Source organism: Dendrobates tinctorius, unplaced genomic scaffold, assembly GCF_039654945.1.
Source record: "Dendrobates tinctorius isolate UK_male_01 unplaced genomic scaffold, ASM3965494v1 ptg000192l, whole genome shotgun sequence".
Lineage (NCBI taxonomy): Eukaryota > Metazoa > Chordata > Amphibia > Anura > Dendrobatidae > Dendrobates > Dendrobates tinctorius.
This window is the reverse complement of record NW_027361859.1, coordinates 5,377,143-5,402,041: the sequence shown is the minus strand read 5'-3', so window position 1 is coordinate 5,402,041 and position 24,899 is coordinate 5,377,143. Positions and strand designations below refer to the sequence as shown.

The following is a 24,899-nucleotide window of genomic DNA, read 5'->3' as shown; positions in this document are numbered from 1 at the left end:
AAGTGTGAAACAAATGAAAATATGTCTTATATTCTAGGTTCTTCAAAGTAGCCACCTTTTGCTTTGATTACTGTTTTGCACACTCTTGGCATTCTCTTGATGAGCTTCAAGAGGTAGTCACCGGAAATGGTTTTCACTTCACAGGTGTGCCCTGTCAGGTTTAATAAGTGGGATTTCATGCCTTATAAATGGGGTTGGGACCATCAGTTGTGTTGTGCAGAAGTCTGGTGGATACACAGCTGATAGTCCTACTGAATAAACTGTTAGAATTTGTATTATGGCAAGAAAAAAGCAGCTAAGTAAAGAAAAACGAGTGGCCATCATTACTTTAAGAAATGAAGGTTGGTCAGTCCGAAAAATTGGGAAAACTTTGAAAGTGTCCCCAAGTGCAGTGGCAAAAACCATCAAGCGCTACAAAGAAACTGGTTCACATGAGGACCGCCCCAGGAAAGGAAGACCAAGAGTCACCTCTGCTGCGGAGGATAAGTTCATCCGAGTCACCAGCCTCAGAAATTGCAGGTTAATCGTAGCTCAGATTAGAGACCAGGTCAATGTCACACAGAGTTCTAGCAGCAGACACATCTCTACCACAACTGTTAAGAGGAGACTTTGTGCAGCAGGCCTTCATGGTAAAATAGCTGCTAGGAAACCACTTGTAAGGACAGGCAACAAGCAGAAGAGACTTGTTTGGGTTAAAGAACACAAGGAATGGACCTTAGACTAGTGGAAATCTGTGCTTTGGTCTGATGAGTCCAAATTTGAGATCTTTGGTTCCAACCACCGTGTCTTTGTGCAACGCAGAAAAGGTGAACTGATGGACTCTACATGCCTGGTTCCCACCGTGAAGCATGGAGGAGGAGGTGTGATGGTGTGGGGGTGCTTTGCTGGTGACACTGTTGGGGATTTATTCAAAATTGAAGGCATACTGAACCAGCATGGCTACCACAGCATCTTGCAGCGGCATGCTATTCCATCCGGTTTGCATTTAGTTGGACCATCATTTATTTTTCAACAGGACAATGACCCCAAACACACCTCCAGGCTGTGTAAGGGCTATTTGACCAAGAAGGAGAGTGATGGGGTGCTACACCAGATGACCTGGAATCCACAGTCACCAGACCTGAACCCAATCGAGATGGTTTTGGGTGAGCTGGACAGCAGAGTGAAGGCAAAGGGGCCAACAATTGCTAAGCATCTCTGGGAACTCCTTCAAGACTGTTGGAAGACCATTTCCGGTGACTACCTCTTGAAGCTCATCAAGAGAATGCCAAGAGTGTGCAAAGCAGTAATCAAAGCAAAAGGTGGCTACTTTGAAGAACCTAGAATATAAGACATATTTTCAGTTGTTTCACACTTTTTTGTTAATTATATAATTACACATGTGTTAATTCATAGTTTTGATGCCTTCAGAGTGAATCTACAATTTTCATAGTCATGAAAATAAAGAAAACTCTTTGAATGAGAAGGTGTGTCCAAACTTTGGGTCTGTACTGTATATATGTAATCGATATTACATAGTGTATTACATATTTACAATTTATTACAGTTTTTTGTGTTCTAAAGTTGTATTCCAATAAATATATATTCTGTTCTAAATATCTTGATTATTGGATCATAGAAATGATTAAATGTCTGATGTTCACATTGTACTACAATAAATTTTTCACTTAAATATAAGCAATATATGTGGGAGTCGTGGAGTCGGAGTCATTGTCGGTGTAAGGGAAATTGAGGAGTCGGAGTCGCAGGTTTGGCTTACCGATTCCACAGCCCTGGCTAAAAGGAGTCATTGCTTTTTCACAGCCCCCAATGTCCTTCTCTTGGAAGGGATACCTACCCAGCTCAGAATACAAATTTAGCAAGACATTAAACAGATGCCCCCTAAAAATTAATTTCTTATAGCTAAAATTATGCATTGCTTGTCATTTGGCATACATAGCAGTACAGAACATAGTGCGAATTCAACTGAATCAAACATATATGTATACCAATCAGTGAAATATAAGAATATATGAAGTAAAATATAGAGGCCACTACTCACTTGTCCTGTCATCTGAAAGAATCTCTTGTTTACACTCCTCACCATCCCTTACATATGTCTCTGTGGTACTAATATGGGTCAGATCTTCACCCTGAAACAAATATTGTAAAAGTCACAGACAGATGGAGAAGTCACATCTATGATCAGCTCTAATCCTGCCATCTCCTCCGTTCTCATTACACAAGTATAAACCATATAATAATGTGGATAAAACTGTCTGGGCACCAGATCTTCATAACCGTCTACACATCATAGATGAGATCTCATGACACCTTCTCTCCATCTACCTGATCTCCCTGAGGAGCATTGGGATCTTCTTCTTTGCGGTCCTGTGGAAGAAGGGGATGGGGACATCTCTCTGGTGTTGTCCTTTTACTGGATCGATCTGGAGGAAACAGACAAGACTAAATACACACGGTGTATAATTATCTGTATGTAAAGAATTAATTCAGTCGCTGTATATTACCTGGTGATGTGAGGGGCTGGGGAACCTCCATCATGACGTCCTTGTACAGATCTTTGTGTCTTTCTAAATACTCCCACTCCTCCATGGAGAAATAAATGGTGACATCCTGACACCTTATAGGAACCTGACACATACAATAATACCGTCATCACCCCGATTCCTTCACAGCATTACTCTATAATGTCCCAACATTCCCAGCAGTGTCACCTCTCCAGTCAGCAGCTCAATCATCTTGTAGGTGAGTTCTAGGATCTTCTGGTCATTGATGTCCTCATGTATCAGGTGGTGAGGTGGAGGCCCTGTGATTGGGCTCAGGGGTCTTCCACATCCCTCAGACACATGGTCCTGACAGCGCTCACTAGAGGTCTTCTCCACTACTGTGTAATCCTGGTTATGGAGAGACACATTAATAAATCTCACTACAGACATTTCCAGAGTCCTCACCTCTCCAGTTCTGTTCATCTGTTATTCCCATAGATAAGAATGATGTAATGTGACGTCATCAGAACCTCTCACCTCTCCAGTAAGCCGGAAGAGGATCTCTAGGGTGAGGTGTAATATCCTCTCCGCAATCTTCTCACTATTCCTTTCCATCCTTGATCGGTCAATCAGGAAAATTCTCTTATACAGAAGATCTCCACTGAGAGGATAAGATATTGTAGAGACCTTAATGGGAGCTAGATCATAAACATAATAATATAATCATCAGTAACATCATAAAGAATCCGGTGTAATAACACAATTACTAGAAACTTTATATTCAAACACTGGCAGCAGAAATGATGCTGACATGTATGGCACCCAGGTCTAAAAGTTACCCTGAGACCCAGAGCAAATTAGTTATGCCCTGTTCACATAAAAAAGTAAGAAATGTTCTTCTCTGGGCCAGTCTGGAGACCAAATTCGGTCATTCAAATGAATGGATTGGAGAAAAAATATGGTCAGCATATAGATGGCATCTGTGTGATAGTCTTTCTTTACAGACTGCTTGCTGGGAATTGCTTGGGAAACCGCCTAATGCACCTCTGTGTTTTTAATAATAATAATATTTTTTTATTTATATAGCGCCAACATATTCCGCAGCACTTTACAATTAAGCAGGGACATGTACAGACAATAAATTCAATACAAGTTAAGACAATTCAAACAGTGACATTAGGAGTGAGGTCCCTGCTCGCAAGCTTACAATCTACAAGGAAATGGGGGGACACAGTAGGTGAGAAGTGCTTGTTAATTCAGGTCTGGCAATTATAATAAATAGGGATTTTCATATAAAGCTGCATGATCCGGTCATCAGCCCGTGTGTTTAAGTGCAATAGACAAGTATCAAGTGCAGTTATCGTGTGCATGGAGGGTGTGGAGACAGATGAATAGTAGGGTGCAGATTCAGAATAATATTTGGAAGGAGGGAACAGGGCAAAGTTAGTTTGCTGAGTAGTTGATGTGGTAGGCTTGTTTGAAGAGATGGGTTTTCAAAGCGCGCTTGAATAGGTCAGGGCTAGGTATCAGTCTGATCGTCTGGGGAAGTGCATTCCAGAGAGCTGGAGCAGCACGAGAGAAGTCTTGGAGACGGAGGTGCGAGGTTCGGATTACGGGGGATGTTAGTCTTAGGTCATTTGTAGGACGGAGGGCACGTGTAGGGCGATAGACAGAGATGAGAGAGGAGATATAAGGCGGTGCAGAACAGTGGAGAGCTTTGTGGGTGAGAGAGATGAGTTTATACTGGACCCTGTAGCGAATAGGTAGCCAGTGTAATGACTGGCACAAGATGGAGGCATCGGTGAAGCGGCTGGACAGAAATATGACCCTGGCTGCCGCGTTCAAGATGGATTGGAGAGGAGAAAGTTTGGTAAGAGGGAGACCGATCAGAAGAGAGTTGCAGTAGTCCAGACGAGAATGAATAAGAGCGACAGTAAGAGTCTTAGCAGTTTCAAAGGTGAGAAAAGGTCGGATTCTGGAGATGTTTTTAAGATGCAGGTGACAAGAGCGACCGAGTGATCGGATGTAGGGAGTAAAGGAAAGTTCAGTGTCGAATATGACCCCAAGACAGCGGGCATGCTGCTTGGGAGTTATGGTTGAACCCTCCAGGGTTATTTCGATGTTAGGTAGAGTGAGGTTAGTAGAGGGGAGAAACACAAGAAGTTCAGTTTTGGAGAGATTTAGTTTCAGATAGAGGGAGGACATGATGCTAGAGACAGCAGACAGACAATCCTTGGTATTTTGAATTAGGGTAAGGGTGATGTCAGGGGAAGAAGTGTATAATTGGGTGTCATCGGCATAGAGATGATACTGGAACCCAAATCTGCTGATTGTTTGTCCAATAGGGGCAGTGTATAAAGAGAAGAGGAGGGGGCCTAGGACTGAGCCCTGCGGGACCCCAATAGTAAGGGGACGAGGAGAGGAAGAGGAGCCGGAAAAAGATACAGTGAAGGAGCGGTCAGAGAGGTAGGAGGAGAACCAGGAGAGGGCTGTGTCCTTGAGGCCTATAGAGCGGAGCATAGTGAGGAGGAGCTGGTGATCCACAGTGTCAAATGCGGCAGAGAGATCCAGGAGAATCAGCAGGGAGCAATGACCTTTCGATTTAGCTGTTATTAGATCATTAGAGACTTTAGTGAGGGCAGTTTCAGTAGAGTGTAAAGAGCGGAAACCAGATTGTAAGGGGTCGAGAAGAGAGTTATCCGAGAGATAGCGGATTAGACGGGAGTGGACCAAGCGTTCCAGGAGTTTAGAGATGAAGGAAAGGTTAGAGACAGGTCTGTAGTTAGCAGTGCAGTTCTGGTCCAGGGATGGCTTTTTAAGTAAAGGGGTTATGATGGCATGTTTAAATGAGGAGGGAAATATACCTGAAGAAAGAGAGAGGTTAAATATTTTAGTCAGGTTAGTGGTGACCACTGGTGAGAGAGACTGCAGTAGCTGTGAAGGAATGGGGTCACTGTTGCAGGTTGTAGGCTGAGCAGAAGCGAGGAGCTTGGAAACTTCTTCTTCTGAAACAGGCTCAAAGATGTCTAGTGAGCTTGAGGTGCGGCAGGGAAGGGGATCCAGGCACTGAGGAGATTGGGCTGAGATATCCTGATGGATGTGGTTGATTTTTTCTAGGAAATAAGTGGCCAGATCCTCACCGCTGAGGTTGGTGATGGGGGCCTGTACTTTAGGTTTCAGGAGGGAGTTTAAGGTTTCAAAAAGTCGTCTTGGGTTGTTGGATAGTGAGGTGATGAGGGTGGTGAAATAGGATTGTTTGGCCAGATGAAGGGCAGAGTTATAGGTTTTGAGCATGAACTTATAGTGGGTGAAGTCTTCTGCCAAGAGAGATTTTCTACACTGCCGCTCTGCACACCTTGAGCAGCGCTGAAGAAAGCGTGTTTGCATTGTGTGCCAGGGCTGCCGTTGTCTGTGTCGGGTCTTTCTGCGTATAGAAGGTGCTGCTTCATCTAGGGCATTCTTCAGTGTATGATTGAAGTGTGACAATGCTATGTCTGGACAGGAGAGGGTGGAGATGGGGGCTAAAGATGTGTGGAGATTGTCCATAACCTGTTGGGTATTAATGGTACGTGTATTCCGATAAGTGTGGTAAGTGGGGGTGTCCCAAGTGAGGAGACAATTCTTGACTGAGAAGGAAAGAAGGTTGTGGTCCAAGAGCGGGAGAGGTGAGTTAGTAAAGTCGTGCAGTGAGCCAGGACGGGAGAAAACCAGGTCCAGAGTATTCCCGTCCTCATGTGTAGGAGAATTAGTAAACTGTGAGAGGCCGAATGAAGAAGTTAGAGAAAGAAGATGAGAGGCAGACTGGGAGAGCGGATCATTGATGGGGATGTTAAAGTCTCCCATGATGAGGGTGGGGATGTCACAGGATAGAAAGTGAGTAAGCCAGGTGGCGAAGTGGTCTAGAAACTGGCGGGAGGAGCCTGGAGGGCGATAAACAACCGCCACTCGTAAGGAGAAGGGCTTAAAGAGTCTGACGGTATGGACTTCAAAGGAAGGAAATGTAAGTGAGGAAACCGGGGGGATGACCTGGAAAGCACATTGTGATGACAGGAGCAAACCAACACCTCCACCCTGTCTGTTCTCAGGTCTGGTGGTATGTGAAAATTTCAGCCCACCAAACGAGAGAGCGGCAGCAGCGGTGGTGTCTGAATGCTGGATCCAGGTTTCTGTAATAGCCAGAAGGTTAAGGGAATTAGAGAGAAAAAGATTGTGAATGTAAGTCAGTTTGTTACACACAGACCGTGCATTCCAGAGAGCACATTGGAAAGTGATAGGAGAAGGCATGCACTGAATGTTAATAAGATTAGCAGGGTTTTTATCCTCTTGCCAATATAAAAGGCAGCGCTACATACAGGGCCTTGAAAAAGAATTCATACCCCTTGACATTTTTTTTCATGTTACACCCACAAACTTAAATGGATTTTATTGGGATTTTAGATTTTCTGTGACCCCCTAACGCAAAGTAGCAAGTATTTGTGAAGTGTAAATTATTAATTATAGTAATGTGTCCCATATCCATTGTATAGTGATTTATGTTGATGGCCCCCAGGAATCCTGAGAGTAAAGCCCCTGGAAACAAGACCTTCAGCACTCTATACTAAATAAAGTGAAGGTGCACAGGCTCAATCTCCTCATCATTCACTGATGGGACTGCCAGAGAAAGGAGAGTATAATGCTCATATAATTCCTGCAGTCCCATAGACAATGAATAATGCCCAAGCCCGAGACTTACCCATCTACTGTGCCACAGCTAGGAAGTGTCTCACCATACCGTGACCTATCAATACTATTCCCACATTCAGGGCCCTCACTACATTACCTGTACTTTAAGAGGTATCACCATGCTATCTGTGGTGTTACATAGGACTGCAGGTAAAATTTACTACATTATCTGTGATGTTACATAGGACTGCAAGTAAAATCGATTACATTATCTGTACTCGGACACTTATTGTTATCAGAACATATACACTGCTCAAAAAATAAAGGGGAACACTTAATCAATGATGAACGCTAGCCTTGTAACCTCATGCTGGCTTTTAACCTCACGTGTATGGATTAAGTGAATAAAGAATTGCATTTTCACTATATCGTGGAGCTGGACATTTATCTTTAACACTTAATCTACACAATGTAACTCCAAGTCAATCACACTTCTGTGAAAACAAACTGTCCTCTTAAGCCCCCGTTACACACTTCGATATCGCTAGCAATATCGCTGTAAAGTCACCGATTTTGTGACGTTGCAGCGATATTGCTAGCGATATCGCTACATGTGATACTTACCTCCGACCGGCTCTCCCGCTGGTTATCGCTGATCGCGCGAGAAGCTCCTGGACCATTCCTCGTCGGCCACTTCCTGCGGCGCTTCCTGCTGTGACGACGAGCGACGCGTGGAGCCGGGCGGGAGGACGCAGGATCGCCGCGTCTGACAGGTAAGTAGCGATCCCCGACCACCGCTATGTCGCTGGTGAGATCTGCCTGTGTGGCAGCTCACTAGCGACCACCTAGCGATTCACCAGCGATCCTGACCGCGTCATATCGCTGGTCGGGATCGCTGGTGAGTCGCTAGGTGTAACGGTACCCTTAGAAAGCAACACTGATTGACAATCAATTTCACATGCTGTTGTGCAAATGGAAAAAAACAATAGATGGAAATTATTGGCAATTATCAAGACACCCTCAATAAAGGAGTGGTTCTGCAGATGGGGACCACAGACCACATCTCAGTACCAATGCTTTCTGGCTGATGTTTTGGTCACTTTTGAGTGTTGGTTGTGCTTTCACACTCGTGGAAGCATGAGACGGACTCTACAACCCACACAAGTGGCTCAGGTATACAGCTCATCCAGGATGGCACATCAATGCGAGCTGTGGCAAGGTTTGCTGTGTCTGTCAGCGTAGTGTCTTGAGGCTGGAGGAGCGACCAGGAGACAGGCCAGTACACCAGGAGACGTGGATGGGGTCGTAGGAAGGCAACAGCCCAGTAGCAGGACCGCTATCTGCCTTTGTGCAAGGAGGAACAGGAGGAGCACTGCCAGAGCCCTGCAACATGACCTCCAGCAGGCCACAAATGTGCATGTGTCTGCACAAACGGTTACAGTAGAAACCAACTCCATGAGGATGGTACAGTATGAGGGCCCGACGTCCACAGATGGGGGTTGTGCTCACAGCCCAACACCATGCAGGATGCTTGGCATTTGCCACAGAACACCAGGATTGGCAAATTCGCCACTGGCGCCCTGTGCACTTTATAGATGAAAGCAGGTTCATACTGAGCACAGGTGACAGACGTGACAGAGTCTGGAGACGCTGTGGAGAACGTTCTGCTGCCTGCAAAATCCTTCAGCATGACCTGTTTGGCAGTTGGTCAGTAATGGTGTGGGGTGGCATTTCTTTGGAGAGCCGTACAGTCCTCCATGTGCTCGCCAGAGGTAGCCTGACTGCCATTAGGTACCGAGATGAGATCCTCAGACCCCTTGTGAGACCATATGCTGCTGCGGTTGGCCCTGGGTTCCTCCTAATGCAGGACAATGCCAGACCTCATGTGGCTGGAGTGTGTCAGCAGTTCCTGCAAGATGAAGGCATTGAAGCTATGAACTGGCCCGTCCGTTTTCCAGACCTGAAACTGATTGAGCACATCTGGGGCATCATGTCTCGCTCCATCCACCAAAGTCACGTTGCACCACAGACTGTCTAGGAGTTGGCGGATGCTTTAGTCCAGGTCTGGGAGGAGATCCCTCCGGAGACCATCCGCAACCTCATCAGGAGCATGCCCAGGCGTTGTACAGTAGGGAGGTCATACAGGCACGTGGAAGCCACACACACTACTGAGTCTCATTTTGACTTGTTTTAAGGACATTACATTCCCCTTTAATTTTGTGGGTGACCCCAAATCCAGGCCTCCATTGGTTAATAATTTGATTTCCATTGATGATTTTTGGGTGATTTTGTTGTCAGCACATTCAACTTTGTACAGAACAAAGTATTCAATGAGAATATTTCAGTCATTCAGATCTAGGATGTGTTATTTGAGTGTTCCCTTTATTTTTTTGAGCAGTGTACATACATATTGTGTCAGCACACTGTGATTAATAAATACACGAACTTCAGTATTACTGCAAATGGTAAAAACAAAGATACTGCTAGTATCTTTTGATGGAGTGGAGTGCAAATCCATCCAACCACGTCACGGTGACCTTTAATATGGACGATGCCTATCACTAATGACCTCTCCATGTGCCAAACATCTGAATGGGGTGAGACAAGGAGACCTTGCCTGGGAAAGATACTAAGGACCGAAAGTTCTTAACCCATTAACGACTGCCGATGCACCTTTTAACGGTGGCAGTTAAGGGTACTTGTGCCTCAGCACAGCTTTATAACGGCGCTGAGAAATAAGTGTATAGCGCTCTCCAGAGTCGGAATTTCTCCGGAGTCTCGGTTACCAGGGGTAGCTGAGACCCCAGAGAACATGATTCAGGTTGGTTTTTCCTACCCCAGTGTTGCGATCGCTGTTACTTACGGAATAATAATAATACATTTTATTTCTGTAGCGCCAACATATTCCGCAGCACTTTACATTTCAGAGGGGACTTCTACAGACGATAGACATTACAGCATAACAATCACATAGATCATAACAGATACCAAGAGGTATGAGGGCCCTGCTCGTAAGCTTACAACCTATGAGGAAAAAGGTAGACACGAAAGGTGGATGTAACAATTGCCCTGATTGTATGAACCAGCCATAATAAGTGTGTAACAGTACGGACACAGAGGGCTAATGGATGCATAAAGCATGTGGGAGCATGATGCAGGGAACCTGGTTATGGTAAAACTTTTGGCTGTGCCACACCGGGATAGATTAGGCTAATGTGTTGAGGCAGTAGGCCAGTCTGAATAAATGCATTTTCAGGGCACGCTTAAAATTGTGGGGACTGAGGACTAATCGTATTGACCTGGGAAGTGCATTCCATAGAATTGGTGCAGCACGTGTAAAGTCTTGGAGACGGGAGTGGGAGGTTCTGATTATTGAGGATGCTAACCTCAGGTCATCAGCAGAACGGAGGGCAAGGGAGGAGATGTAGGGTGGTGCTGAGCCATGGAGAGCTTTGTGGGTGAGGGTAATAAGTTTACACTGAATTCTGGAGTGGATGGGTAGCCAGTGTAATGACTGGCACAAGGTAGAGGCATCGGTGTAATGATTGGCGAGGAATATGATCCTGGCTGCAGCATTCAAGGCAGATTGGAGGAGGGAGAGTTTGGTAAGAAACTGATTAGAAGAGAGTTACAATAGTCGAGACGAGAATGAATAAGAGAAACAGTAAGAGTTTTTGCGGAGTCAAAAGTAAGAAAAGGTCGAATTCTAGAAATGTTTTTGAGGTGCAGATAACAAGAGCGAGCCAGTGATCGGATGTGGGGGCAAAGGAAAGCTCGGAGTCAAGTATGAACCCTAGACAGCGGGCATGTTGCTGGGGAGTAATAGTGGAACCACACACGAAATGGCAAAGTCGGTATAAGTACATTAGTAGCGGGAGGAAGCACAAGGAGTTCAGTCTTTGACAGGTTCAGTTACAGATATAGTGAGAACATGATGTTAGACGCAGCGTTTAGACAATCGCTGGTATTTTCTAGAAAGGCTGGCATGATGTCAGGAGATGAAGCGTATAATTGGGTGTCATCAGCATAGAGATGATACTGGAAACCAAATCTACAGATTGTTTGACCAATAGGGGCAGTGTACAAGGAGAAGAGGAGGGGGCCTAGGACTGATCCTTGAGGAACCCCAACAGTAAGGGGAAGATGAGAGGAGGAGGAACCAGCAAAAGAGTGGTCAGAGAGATAGGAGAACCAGGAGAGAATGGTGTCCTTGAGGCCAATGGAACGGAGCATAGTGAGGAGGAGGAGCTGATGATCCACAGTGTTGAATGCTGCAGATGGATCCAAGAGAATTAGCATGGAGTAATGACCATTTGATTTAGCTGTTAGTAGATCATTAGAGACTTTAGTAAGGGCAGTTTCATTAGAGTGTAAAGAGCGGAAACCGGATTGGAGAGGGTCGAGAAGAGAGTTATCTGAGAGATAGCGGATAAGACGGGAGTGGACCAGGCGTTCCAGGAGTTTAGAGATGAAGGGAAGATTAGAGACAAGTCTATAGTTAGCGGCACAGTTTTGGTCGAGGGATGGTTTTTTAAGTAGTGGATGTATGATGGCATGCTTAAATGAGGAGGGAAAGAAGAGAGGTTAAATATTTTAGTTAGGTGAGGGGTGACAGCAGGGGAAAGGGACTGGAGGAGATGTGACAGAAATGGGTCACTGGTGCAAGTGGTTGGGCGAGAAGGTGCAAGGAGCCTGCTTACTTCTTCTTCTGTGACTGGTTCAAAATCAGAGAGTGAATTAGATGCAGTGGGGGAGGGAGGACAGTGCATGGTATGAGGTGATTGGGAGATAATTTCCTGTCAGATCTGGTCAATTTTTCTTTGAAGTAATTGGCCAGATCGTCAGCTCGAAGTTGGGGCCTGTACTTTTGGGCTGAGTAGAGAATGAAAAGTGTCAAAGAGACGTTTAGGGTTATTGGATAGTGAGGTTGTATTTTCTAAGCATAAACTTATAATGGATGAAATCTTCGTGTAGATTGGATTTTCTCCACAGACGTTCGGCGCACCTGTAGCACCGCTGCGGGAAACGTGTTCGCAGGGTGTGCCAGGGTTGTCGCCGTCTGTGTTGTGGTGTTCTATTTATAGGAGGTGCAAATTCATCCAGGGCACTGTGAAGTGTTTCATTGTAATGCTTCAATGCAGAATCAGGACATGAGAGGGAGGAGATAGGGGCCAATGAAGACTGCAAGTTCTTCATAAGTTTCTGGGTGTTAATGGCCTGTATGTGTCTATAAGTATGGACAGTGGGGGTGACCAGAGCGGATTGGCAGTTCTTGATAGAGAATGAAAGAAGGTTGTGGTCAGAGAGCGGGAGAGGGGAGTTTGTGAAATCATCCACTGCACAAAGCCGGGAGAAGACCAAGTCGAGGGAGTTTCCGTCTTCATGTATTGGAGAATTAGTAAGCTGCAAAAGGCCAAACGAGGAGGTTAGAGATAAAAGATGAGTAGCAGATGGGGAGAGGGGAAGAGCAAAGGGGATGTTGAAATCGCCCATGATGAGGGTAGGGATGTGTGGTGATACAGACAAGGCGTGCACTCTGTGGATATGAGGTAGGTGCAAGCTGAACCTGGAACTTAGTCCAGACGGTCATCCAGTGAAGAGAAAACAGCTGCACTCTGGGAAATTTTGATTTTCAATGCAAAAAATTTTCTTTATTGAAGACACCACAGGGGAATAGTGCGCTGAGGTAATGTTTCGACCCTATGTCGGGTCTTTTTCAAACCTCACTAGAAAAGACACATACAAAGATAGACATTAGGCTATATACAGTGATAATCACAAAAATGTACAAACTCTGTAAACGTTTAAACAGATATACATATTTACACAATTACATATTTACACTATGTACAAAACCATCATGTACAGGATCGTTGTGTGCAAAATCATTGTAGAACAAAATTGTACAAATCAGTTAGGATATTGGCGTTAGATCCAGTAAATATTGATGGAAGCAGCTGTGGAGCTGGGTTACGGCGAGGCCGGCATACTAGAGCAAATAACATAAATGCAACATAATCAGGCAGTGCAAGCATGGAGACTAACCTTAAAGCACAAGAGAAAAAGAAGCAATCACAGCAGTATGAATATGCAGGAGGGGATGAAAAAGGATGAAAAAAAAGAAGAGGTTTGGACCAGTATAGGGAACTGCAGTAAGAAAAAGAAAGGGGATAGGAGGGACAGAGGAGAGGCATACCTAAAGTGCCATATGTAGAAGTCCGGTCTGGCAGGGACCAGGCAGAGGTCCTGAGATGAGCTGATGGGACAGGTAATGCGAGAGTTAACAGCATGAAAGCTTTCTAAAGTAGCTCACAGTGCAGCAATGCTGCAGGACATACCTGGAAGCGTGGGGCAGCAAGCGCCGTCTGTGGTGTAGTGTGCAGGCATTGGTGGTAAGTGGGTTAAAGTACCCTGAAGACCGGAAGTCAGTGGGAGTGTCTGAGGTGTGCTACTGTGTGGGAAACATCAGTGATGTGTACTGAAGCCGAGGCTTGTAGCGCTGTTGGTGGGGGCGCCTGCGCTGTGTGCTCCAGGTAGAAACTACAAGGAGAAGACGAGACATAAACAAAAGTGTGTCTGGCGTCTGCGTAGTAGCACTGGGGGAAGGGAGGGGGGAGAGAGAGAGGAAGGAGTGTCAGACTGAGCCCTGAAGCAAGAGAGAGAGGAGAGAGTGAGGGCACAACACAAGGAGGGAGAAGAGGTAGGGAGATAGAGCAGAAGTGATAGAGGAGTGGGAGGAGAACATAAAAGGAAGGAATTAATGAATGAGGTGAAAAAAAATGAGTATAATGAGAGAAATGGATCAAAGGGATTGAAGAGGACAAGTAAATAAAATAGAATGAAATAAATCTGGAGTAAAAATGATGAATGAAAAACGGAAATAAAAATGAAAAAAAATGCTGAAGAAAATGAAAGAATGAAAAGAAACAAATGAAAAGAAAAAAAAATGAAGAAAAAAATAGTAGAAAAATATAAAATAAATAAATATAAAAAAAATAAATAAAAAAAATGAAAAATGAAATGGTAATAGGACATATGGAAAAAAAGGACAAATGGAAAAAAAAAGGAGTGAAAAAATGAAAGAAATGAAGTACAAATATTGATAAAATAAAAATTGAAATAAAATAATGAAAAAATACAATGATGAAGATGAAAAAAATGGAAAAAAATATATTAAAGTAAATGGGGAAAAATGAAAAAGGAGAAAAGAAAAATAAAAAAATAAAAAATAAGAATAGAAAAATACCAGTACTTACCCTGTTGGGTGTAAAATGTAAGGGTCAAGGCGCCTGAAAAATTAGGAAGAGTTAGTATACAGAAGAAGTGAAAGTCAGCATGCTATACACATACCTGCAAATATAAAGTTCACATTTTACGTATGCAACAGAATCAGATAACAAGCAGGCAAGCAAGAAACCAGTGCTATTACTTATCTAAAAACCATATCTAGTTCCCTGTTAAGGCCCATGAGAGATAAGGTCTGTAAGGTGTAAATCCAAAAGGATTCCCTTTCTCGTAAGCGTTTAATGTGGTCACCACCCCGTCGTGGTTTTTCGACCTGTTCCAATATTTGGAAGCGTAATTGAGAAACTGACAGTTGCCATCCTACTTCCATCAAACATAGCTTGCCCCACTCACAGTTTAAACATGTGACGCGCATAGTATCAAACCCACAGCTTCTGACGGAACGTTTCGATGAAATGTCCACCAGGTAGTAGGTCTTACCCCTTACTTTTTTACGGCCAGGATATGTTTTACCTCAAAAACATCATCCTCCGAGACAGGGTCAGGAGTGGTACCCGGATCCTTAAAGAAGGGACTCAAAACTACTGGTTTGAGGAGAGAAACATGAAAGGACTTAGGCTCAAGATCTCAAATGGTCCGATGAACCGGGGACCCAATTTGTAGGATGGCATCTTTAACCGAATGTACTTAGAAGAGAGCCATACCTTGTCTCCGGGACGAAAGATAGGCGAATCCAAACGTCTCTTGTCCGCATGTCTTTTCATACGCTAGGAGGCTTTCTCCAGAGCAGTTTTGGTATCCCTCCAGACCTTAGAAAAATCTTCGGAGAAAGTATCGGCAGCTGGAACGCCAGATGATCCGGAGATGGGAAGAGGTATTCCGGGCTGCAATCCGAAGTCAATCTGAAAGGGAGACTTTCCAAAAGATTCACTTACTTGTTGTAAGAAAATTCGGCCCAGGACAGTAAGTCTACCCACTCGTCATGATGGGCGTTGACAAAGTGACGCAGGAATCCAGCCAGGATTTGATGTGTCCTCTACACTTGTCCATTGGACTGGGGATGGTACGCTGAGGAAAAATCCAGTTCAATTCTTACCAGTTTACAAACTGCTCTCCAGAATCTTGAGGTGAACTGGACTCCTCTGTCGGACACGATGTGGAGAGGGAAACCATGGAGACCGAAGATGTGCCGGATGAACAGGTCCGCCAACTCAGGAGCCGTTGGAAGACCAGGTAGTGGAACGAAGTGAGCCATTTTAGAGAAGCGATCCAACACTACCCACACCACAGAACAGCCAGATGAGATAGGGAGATCTGTGATGAAGTCCATCGCGATATGTTGCCAGGGAGCAGACGGAATTGGAAGAGGCTGAAGCCTACCTGTGGGTAGATGCTTGGACGTCTTGTTACGAGCACAGGAAGGACAGGCTGTGACGTACTCCAGAATGTCCTTAGCCATGGCAGGCCACCAGTAGTACCGGGAGATGAGTTGCAGAGTCTCTCTGGCCGACGTGACCAGCCAACTTGGACGAGTGACCCTACCGAAGGACACGAGTACGCTCAGTAGCTGACACAAAAGTCTTCCTGGGAGGCAGCCGGGCAAGATCAGTAGAAGCGACCGCGACTAACCTTGAGGGTTCAATGATGTGCTGCGGTTCTTCTTCTTGATCAGGAGGTGGAAAGTGCGTCTGCTTTGACATTTTTGTCAGCTGGGCGAAAATGAAGAACAAAGTTAAAACGAGCAAAAAACAAAGCCCAGCGGGCTTGACGAGGATTTAGCCTTTGTGCAGTTTGGAGGTAAGCAAGGTTTTTGTGATCGGTGTATACGATTACCTGATGAAGGGCTCCTTCTAGAAGATGCCTCCACTCCTGCAGAGCCAATTTGATAGCCAACAATTCCCGATCTCCAACAGAATAATTCCTCTCTGCGGAAGAAAAAAACCTTGGAAAAAAAAAACGCAGGAATGCATTCGCCCGGAGGACGATTTCTGGGTTAGTACAGCTCCCGCACCTACTGAAGAGGCATCGACCTCAAGAAAAATTTTTTCATTGGAGTTAGGACGATGAAGAACAGGTGCGACAGCAAAGGCCTTTTTGGGAGAAACAAAGGCCTCCTCAGCCTCAGGAGGCCAATCCTTCGGATTTGTACCTTTCCGGGTTAGAGATGAGATGGGCGCCACTCGAGTGGAGAAGTTAGGGATGAATTGCCTGTAGTAGTTGGCGAAGCCCAGGAATCGCTGTATGGCCTTCAAACCAGACAGACGAGGCCACTTGAGTACAGCCGATAACTTCTCTGGATCCATTTTTAATCCTGTGGAGGAAACAATGTAACCGAGGAAAGGCAAAAAGGATTGTTCAAAGAGGCACTTTTCCAACTTGGCGTACAGTCTGTTCTCCCTGAGCCTCTGTAAGACCAGGCGCACTTGTCTGCGATGCAAGACCAAGTCAGTAGAGAAAAAGTCAGAATGTTGTCTAGGCAGACAACAGCACAGGTGTAAAGCAGATCCCTGAAAATGTCATTGACAAACTCCTGGAAAACAGCGGGAGCATTGCTTAGACCAAACGGCATTACCAGGTACTCGTAGTGGCCATCACGGGTGTTGAAGGCTGTTTTCCATTCGTCTCCATCTCTGATTCGGATCAAATTGTAAGCCCCTCTGAGATCCAGCTTGGTGAAGATCCTGGCCCCTCGGAGATGGTCAAACAGTTCTGAAATTAGAGGCAAAGGGTACCTGTTTTTTACCATGATTTGGTTCAGTCCTCGGTAGTCGATACAGGGCCGCAGGGATCCGTCCTTTTTCTTCACGAAGAAGAAGCCTGCTTCTGCCGGTGACGATGATTTTCGGATAAACCATCTGGCCAAGTTCTCCTGGATGTAGTCCGACATAGCCCGAGTCTCTGCCTGGGAAAGAGGGTAAACTCTCCCACGGGGAAGAGATGTTCCAGGAAGAAGGTCTATTGGACAGTCATACGACCTGTGGGGAGGAAGTTTTCCAGCCTCCTTTTTCCCCGAAGACATCCAAGAAGGACCAGTAAGCGGATGGTAATCCAGGCAGGGTAGCAGGTTGGACCGGGGGTGAAGCTGGTTCAATCCGGGTTAAACGGTCCGAGCAGGAATCTTCCCAACATAGAATTTCGTCTGTTCTCCAATTAAGGACTTGTGAGGTAGCGCTGTCATTCCAGGTTGGGGGGACACTCGCTTGGCAGCAAATCAATCACATCCGGTATGGGTTTTCCATAAAACCATATCAGTCCGTGAGGTTTATTCACCATCATAAACCACAGCAGCATTATACAACAGCTTAGCGTCCATTATATAGCTTCACATTACAGCATAGCGTCCATTAAACAAGCTATTCAGCCCCAGTGTTATCTCACCCTCGTCAGGGTTCCCATATGGCTGTTTCTCCAGGCTGCAGACATCCACTCACTCCTCAGGGACTCTCAGACACTAGACGCCATTACACACACAGCCGCTCCACAAGCTGTTAGCCAGGAGATCCTTCTCCTCACAGGACCTTCCAAACTGAACCAATCAGATCCCAGCATTCACACCTTGTGACCTACCCTGGCCACCTTATATGGTCCGTAGCCACGCCAACTGGGTCACATGGCTATGACCTCATCACAGGTCCGTCACACACTTACACAGCCTTTTACGATAGGCGTTTTCAGACACACCCCTGGGTGGATTTGTAGGTAACCAGAACCCGCCCATCTCTCTAGTTACCTGAAGACTTCTCCCTTACACTTAGAAACAACACCTCAGCAATGATATTGCTGATCACACATTCACAAGTCTCCATCTCAAAGCCACCCACTTTGAGATACATAACTATCCTTCAGGATTCTGCCACTCATTCGTTCTCTTGGGACATCCACACAGCGCCCCCTAGTGGACACAGTGGTCATTACACCACAGACTGGTTCATGTTTCTGAAACCAAGGCAAACCTAGAAGCAAGGGGTGAGACAAACCAGGGTACACATAAAAACGGATTCTTTCAGAATTCATAAGACCTACCCGGAGTTCCACTGGCTCAGTCTGGAACTGGACGGATTCGATCAGCAGCTGGCCATCGACAGTGGTTACCAGCAACGGGTTGGGAAGAGCCTGAACTGGTAAGTGTTAGCGATCCACAAGCGTCTGCTGGATAAAGCTTCCGCCAGCTCCGGAGTCCAACAGAGTCGAGAAAATTTTATTGCTCCGCAGGTCATGGAGACTGAGATCTGCCAAGAAGGAGAGGAACGTTCTCTACCTAGGGTGGCCTCTCCTACCGAGCCTAGGCACAGTAGTTTTCCGACTTCTTTGGACAGGAGCGGATCAGGTGTTCGGAACTACCACAGTACAGACAGCTTCCGTTTTTGTGGCTGGCTGGCCAGACGATCTACCTCCATAGCTTCGGGAGAAGAGGATGAGGTAGACGTCTTGGAAGAATTAGAGTCCATGTGGTAGGACCTCCTGTCACGCTTAATCTCCATGGAACGCTCCTGAAAACGCAGGTCAATCCGGGTCACCAAGGAAATCAGGTCATCCAAAGTGGTAGGCCTGTCCCGTCAGCTCATCCTTAATTTTTCCAGATAGGCCCTCCCAGAAGGTAGCCAGCAAGGCCTCATTGTTCCAGGATAACTCAGATGAGAGGGTGCGGAACTGAACAGCATACTGAGCCACTGTGAGGGTTCCTTGGCGTAAGCGAAGCAGGGCAGAAGCGATCGACGTGACCCGGCCAGGTTCATCAAAGGTCCTGCGAAAAGTTTCTAGGAAAGATGGAAGATCATTAACCAGCGGGTCTCCTCTCTCCCATAACGGATTCAGCCAGGCGAGAGCCTCTCCTGCTAGATGTGACATAATGAAGCCCACTTTGGCACGGTCATAAGCAAACGTATGCCCCAAGATTTTGAAGTGTAGGGTACACTGATTGAGAAAACCCTGACACTGAGTGGGATCACCATGGAAGCGGGTAGGAGCCGCCAGGCGGGGGCCCTTGCTTGTCGTGGCAGCAGGTGCCTGGGCGTTGCTAGGTGAATCAGGAGCAGCCGGGTTCTGCAGAGAATCCATGCGGGTGGACAGGTTACGTAGATACATCGTGATCTTATCCTGTTGATCTCTTAAACGGGTCACCTCTTGGCACAACTCCAACGTCGGAGTCCTCTGGGGTCCAGCGGATTCCATGGCCGGAGAAATCTGTAACGAATGGAAGCGGAGGCAGAGATGGTGAAGTTCACATTCGTTTTTATTTTTTAAGTGGAACGTCGGGACCACGGTCCGGGGGGCTCCGAAGGGGGCGTGACTAGTGAGCCCCAGGCACCCGTAGTAACACCCCTCAGGTAGGGCCAGAATGGAATACCCGGAGGACACAGGTGCTACCTCCAGTTAGACCCCGAACACATGGCAGCTGTCCCAGTGGGACCAAAAGGTATAACAAAAGTTACAGCAGAGTCCGTAATGCGCTGGGTCCTGGATCCGGTTAGTTGGTAGTCGGTTCCAGTGACCTTCACACAGTCCTTGGACTCGGATGGCTGTAGGCGGAACGGGATGGCTTAGGCCCAGATGGTTGCTGATATAACCAGGTAACACAGGATACTGATATGCTGTGGAAACAGAAAGCATTAGACAATACACAGAAACTGCAGATGCAGCGCAGACAGGTTAGCATGAGAATCGGCTGTAGCAATGAGAAATACTCATTGCTCCGGCGCTCTCCCTATGGAGGAGGGGCCAGAAATAGCAGCCAGTGCGCTGCCATTGATTGATTGCATTTTTTGAATAATGCACACCGCCCCTTTAAGAAGGCAAGAGAGCGGGTGGGCGTGCCCTAATAGCCTTAGCTACAGATCTCCTCACAGGATGGCAGGAGGAGGCAGGAGGGAGGACAGAATGCTGAGCAGCAGCATGAGAGGCTCGAGGTGAGTGCCCAGAATGGAACGCAGCACCAGGACACGGGGGACAGGTGTAACAACGGCAGGCCTGGGCACAGCGCCAGGACGGGGACCAGGTGTAACAACTAACTCTTCCTAATTTTTCAGGCTCCTTGACCCTTACATTTTACACCCATCAGGGTAAGTACTGGTATTTTTCTATTCCTGTTTTTCAATTTTTATCTTTTTCCTTTTTCATTTTTTTTCCATTTTTCCCATTTACTTTAATATTTTTTTCCATTTTTTTCATCTTCATCATTTCATTTTTTCATCATTATTATTTTATTTCAATTTTTATTATTTTTATTTTGTCATTCTTTTATTTTTATTATCAATATTTGTACTTCATTTCTTTCATTTATTCACTCCTTTTTTTTCCATTTGTCCTTTTTTTCCATTTGTCCTTTTTTCCATTTCATTTTTCATTTTTTTATATATTTATTTATTTTATATTTTTCTACTATTTTTTTCTTCATTTTTTTTTTCTTTTCATTTGTTTCTTTTCATTCTTTCATTTTCTTCAGCATTTTTTTTCATTTTTATTTCCCATTTTTCATTCATCATTTTTACTCCAGATTTATTTCATTCTATTTTATTTACTTGTCCTCTTCAATCCCTTTGATCCATTTCATCCATTTCTCTCATTATACTCATTTTTTTTCACCTCATTCATTAATTCCTTCCTTTTATGTTCTCCTCCCACTCCTCTATCACTTCTGCTCTATCTCCCTACCTCTTCTCCCTCCTTGTGTTGTGCCCTCACTCTCTCCTCTCTCTCTTGCTTCAGGGCTCAGTCTGACACTCCTTCCTCTCTCTCTCCCCCCTCCCTTCCCCCAGTGCTACTACGCAGACGCCAGGCACACTTTTATGTCTCGTCTTCTCCTTGTAGTTTCTACCTGGAGCACACAGCACAGGCGCCCCCACCAACAGCGCTACAAGCCTTAGCTTCAGTACACACCACTTATGTTTCCCACACAGTAGCACACCTCAGACACTACCACTGACTTCCGGTCTTCAGGGTACTTTAACCCACTTACCACCAATGCCTGCACACTACACCACAGACGGCGCTTGCTGCCCCACGCTTCCAGGTATGTCCTGCAGCATTGCTGCACTGTGAGCTACTTTAGAAAGCTTTCATGCTGTTAACTCTCGCATTACCTGTCCCCTCAGCTCATCTCAGGACCTCTGCCTGGTCCCTGCCAGACCGGACTTCTACATATGGCACTTTAGGTATGCCTCTCCTCTGTCCCTCCTACCCCCTTTCTTTTCCTTACTGCAGTGTCCTATACTGGTCCAAACCTCTTGTTTGTTTCCTCCTTTTTCATCCCCTCCTGCACGTTCATACTGCTGTGATTGCTTATTTTTCTCTTGTGCTTTAAGGTCAGTCTCCATGCTTGCACTGCCTGATTATGTTGCATTTATGTTATTTGCTCTAGTATGCCGGCCTCGCCGTAACCCAGCTCCACGGCTGCTTCCATCAATATTTACTGGATCTAACTCCAACATCCTATGGGCTAACTCATTGATTTGTACAATTTTGTTCTACAATGATTTTGCACACAGCGATCCTGTACATGATGGTTTTGTACATAGTGTAAATATGTAATTGTGTAAATATGTATATCTGTTTAAACGTCTACAGAGTTTGTACATTTTTGTGATTATCACTGTATATAGCCTAATGTCTATCTTTGTATGTGTCTTTTCTAGTGCGGTTTAAAAATGACCCGACATAGGGTCAAAGCATTACCTCAACACACTATTCCCCTGTGGTGTCTTCAATAAAACATTTTTTTGCATTGAAAATCAAAATTTCCCAGAGTGCAGCTGTTTTCTCTTCCCTGAGGGTAGGGATGTCACAGGAGAGAAAATGTGGAAGCCAGGTGACAAAATGATCCAGGAACTGATGGGAGTGGCCGGGAGGACGATACACCACCGCCACTCGCATGGAGAAGGGAGTGTAGAGTCTGATGGCATGGACCTCAAAAGAAGGGAACACAAGTGAGGGTAGTTGAGGGATAACCTGAAAGGTACATTTTGGTGATAGGAGCAGACCAACGCCTCCACTTGCTCTATTGTCTGATCTTGGGGTATGAGAGAATTGTAGTCCACCATATGAAAGAGCAGCAGCAGCGGTAGTGACTGACTGCTGGATCCAGGTTTCAGTAAGAGCCAGGAGGTTAAGAGAATTAGAAAGGAAAAAGTCATGAATGAAGGAGAGTTTGTTACACACTGAGCGAGAATTCCAAAGGGCACAATTAAGAGAGACAGATGGCATGCAGGGAATATTAATAAGATTTGAGGGGTTTCTGAGTGTAGCAGTTGGGCGGTTTGACTTTCTATAACATGGGGGACCAGATTTGGTCCTGCGACTAGGAGAAGGAGAATAGAAAGAGTGAGCATATGGTTAAGTGATTTGTGAGAGTGTCTCTGATGTTGAATGGTGGAACTGAATGGATCTGTGCTGTGTAGCAATGTGAAAAGTGCGTGAGTGCTATACATTGGAGAGGAAAGGAGTGAGGGGCCAATATAGATGGAGTGTAGAGAGTTAATGCCAGGGCAGTGGATGTGTGTGAATGCAGCGGCCAGGATATAAATTACACAAATGCATAAGGTATATATTTGTTGTAATCCAAATGTACAGGGAGTAGATGTATATAAATGTCTTGCCTGTCTCCTGCCCTGTCTAACTGCCATGTTATAACTGCCTCATACTTCGATTAAATGTGCATAAATGCCCCCTGCATAAATGCCTTCCCCAAGCTACAGTTAGGTCCATATATATTTGGACAGAAACAACATTTTTCTAATTTTGGTTCTAGACATTACCACTAGAGTTGAGCGAAACGGGTCGAAAAAATTCAAAAGTCGCCGACTTTTGGCAAAGTCGGGTTTCATGAAACGAAACCCGACCCTAGGATGAGGTCGGCCACGAGGTCGGCGACTTACGCGCCAAAGTCGCGTTTCAAAAGTTTGTTTTGCGCTCTTTTTCAGCCAATCAGGATCCACGGACACTGTGGGCAACGTGATGACCTAGGCACGGGTCACCACCATCTTTCAGAAGGGCATGCAAGTGATTGGCTTGCTTTGGTGGGCGTCACAGGGGGTATAAAAGGGCGTGCACGCCGACCGCCATCTTACTTCTGCCGATCTTAGTATAGGGAGAGTTTGCTGCTGATTCTGTAGGGAGAGCGTTAGGCAGGGAAGAAGACAAAAAAACTGCTTCTGCTGCTAGCGATTTGGCCTGCACAACACACAAGTCACTGTGTGTGCAAAGCAAGGGGAGGCTATATTGTGGTGTATCAGTGGTGTTGGTTGTTGGGCTGCCTTTTAAGGCTTCCTGACACGCTGGCATTGCTGTTTACCCACTGCTCCGCAAACTGCTTTTTTAAAAGCAATCCAATCTCCCTTATCCTCTAGTCACTTTTGTCACAGCTGTGCCATCGAGCGTGTCACATAGCGCTCAGATATCAGTGGGCCTCACACAATCCACAAGTGTCCAGTGTCCAAAAGTGTACGCAGAGATTCAAAATCTCCATTATCCTCTCGTCACTTTGGTCACAGGCAGCTGTGCCATCGAGCGTGTCACATAGCGCTCAGATATCAGTGGGCCTCACACAATCCACAAGTGTCCAGTGTCCAAAAGTGTACGCAGAGATTCAAAATCTCCATTATCCTCTCGTCACTTTGGTCACAGGCAGCTGTGCCATCGAGCGTGTCACATAGCGCTCAGATATCAGTGGGCCTCACACAATCCACAAGTGTCCAGTGTCCAAAAGTGTACGCAGAGATTCAAAATCTCCATTATCCTCTCGTCACTTTGGTCACAGGCAGCTGTGCCATCGAGCGTGTCACATAGCGCTCAGATATCAGTGGGCCTCACACAATCCACAAGTGTCCAGTGTCCAAAAGTGTACGCAGAGATTCAAAATCTCCATTATCCTCTCGTCACTTTGGTCACAGGCAGCTGTGCCATCGAGCGTGTCACATAGCGCTCAGATATCAGTGGGCCTCACACAATCCACAAGTGTCCAGTGTCCAAAAGTGTACGCAGAGATTCAAAATCTCCATTATCCTCTCGTCACTTTGGTCACAGGCAGCTGTGCCATCGAGCGTGTCACATAGCGCTCAGATATCAGTGGGCCTCACACAATCCAAAAGTGTCCACTGTCCACAAGTGTGTGCAGAAATTCTAAATCTCCCCTGTCCTATAGACACCTTGTACCTTGTTTTACATTACTATATAGTTTGTTGGATTTTGTCTACATTTCTACCAAAAATGAGGAAGGCTGGTGGAAGAGGCCGTGGAATTGGGCGGGGGTTGGCAGCTGGTAATGATGGTGTTGGTGGTGGATCTGATGGTAGTGGCAAGAGCAAAATAGGACCGAATGCAGGAGGTGCTGACCCTGCGTCATCGTCTGGCTACATAAGGCCTCGAACGCTTAGTTTTCTAGGAGTTGGCAAACCGCTTTTAAAGGCAGAGCATCAGGAAAACGTTTTGTCTTACATTGCTGACTCAGCCTCCAGCTCTATCGCCTCCTCTTCTTCATTTGTAAAAAGTAAAAGCACTGAGTCGTCATTGGAG

The 24,899-nt window shown here is 45.7% G+C and overlaps 1 protein-coding gene and 1 long non-coding RNA gene across 3 annotated transcripts in view; both read right to left on the bottom strand.

Annotated features, from left to right (window-relative positions):
* LOC141055789 (uncharacterized) overlaps positions 1 to 24,899 on the bottom strand; it is a 123,227-nt gene that overhangs the window by 30,688 nt on the left and 67,640 nt on the right. Inside the window, exons 4-6 of one of the 2 annotated variants that reach the window (XM_073552493.1) lie at positions 2,508 to 2,631; positions 2,329 to 2,426; positions 2,042 to 2,132 (exon numbers count right to left, since the gene is read on the bottom strand). In XM_073552493.1, the coding sequence (XP_073408594.1) occupies positions 2,042 to 2,132; positions 2,329 to 2,426; positions 2,508 to 2,631 (313 nt within the window). Of the gene's footprint in view, positions 1 to 2,041; positions 2,133 to 2,328; positions 2,427 to 2,507; positions 2,632 to 2,714; positions 2,895 to 3,023; positions 7,670 to 24,899 lie in introns of those variants that run through there. The other variant, XR_012221533.1, reaches the window with a different exon arrangement.
* On the bottom strand, positions 9,734 to 23,676 carry LOC141055832 (uncharacterized). Its single transcript, XR_012221540.1, has 3 exons — positions 15,774 to 23,676; positions 14,405 to 15,668; positions 9,734 to 13,688 (listed from the first exon to the last, which is right to left on the bottom strand). It is a non-coding gene; the product is annotated as an uncharacterized lncRNA (long non-coding RNA).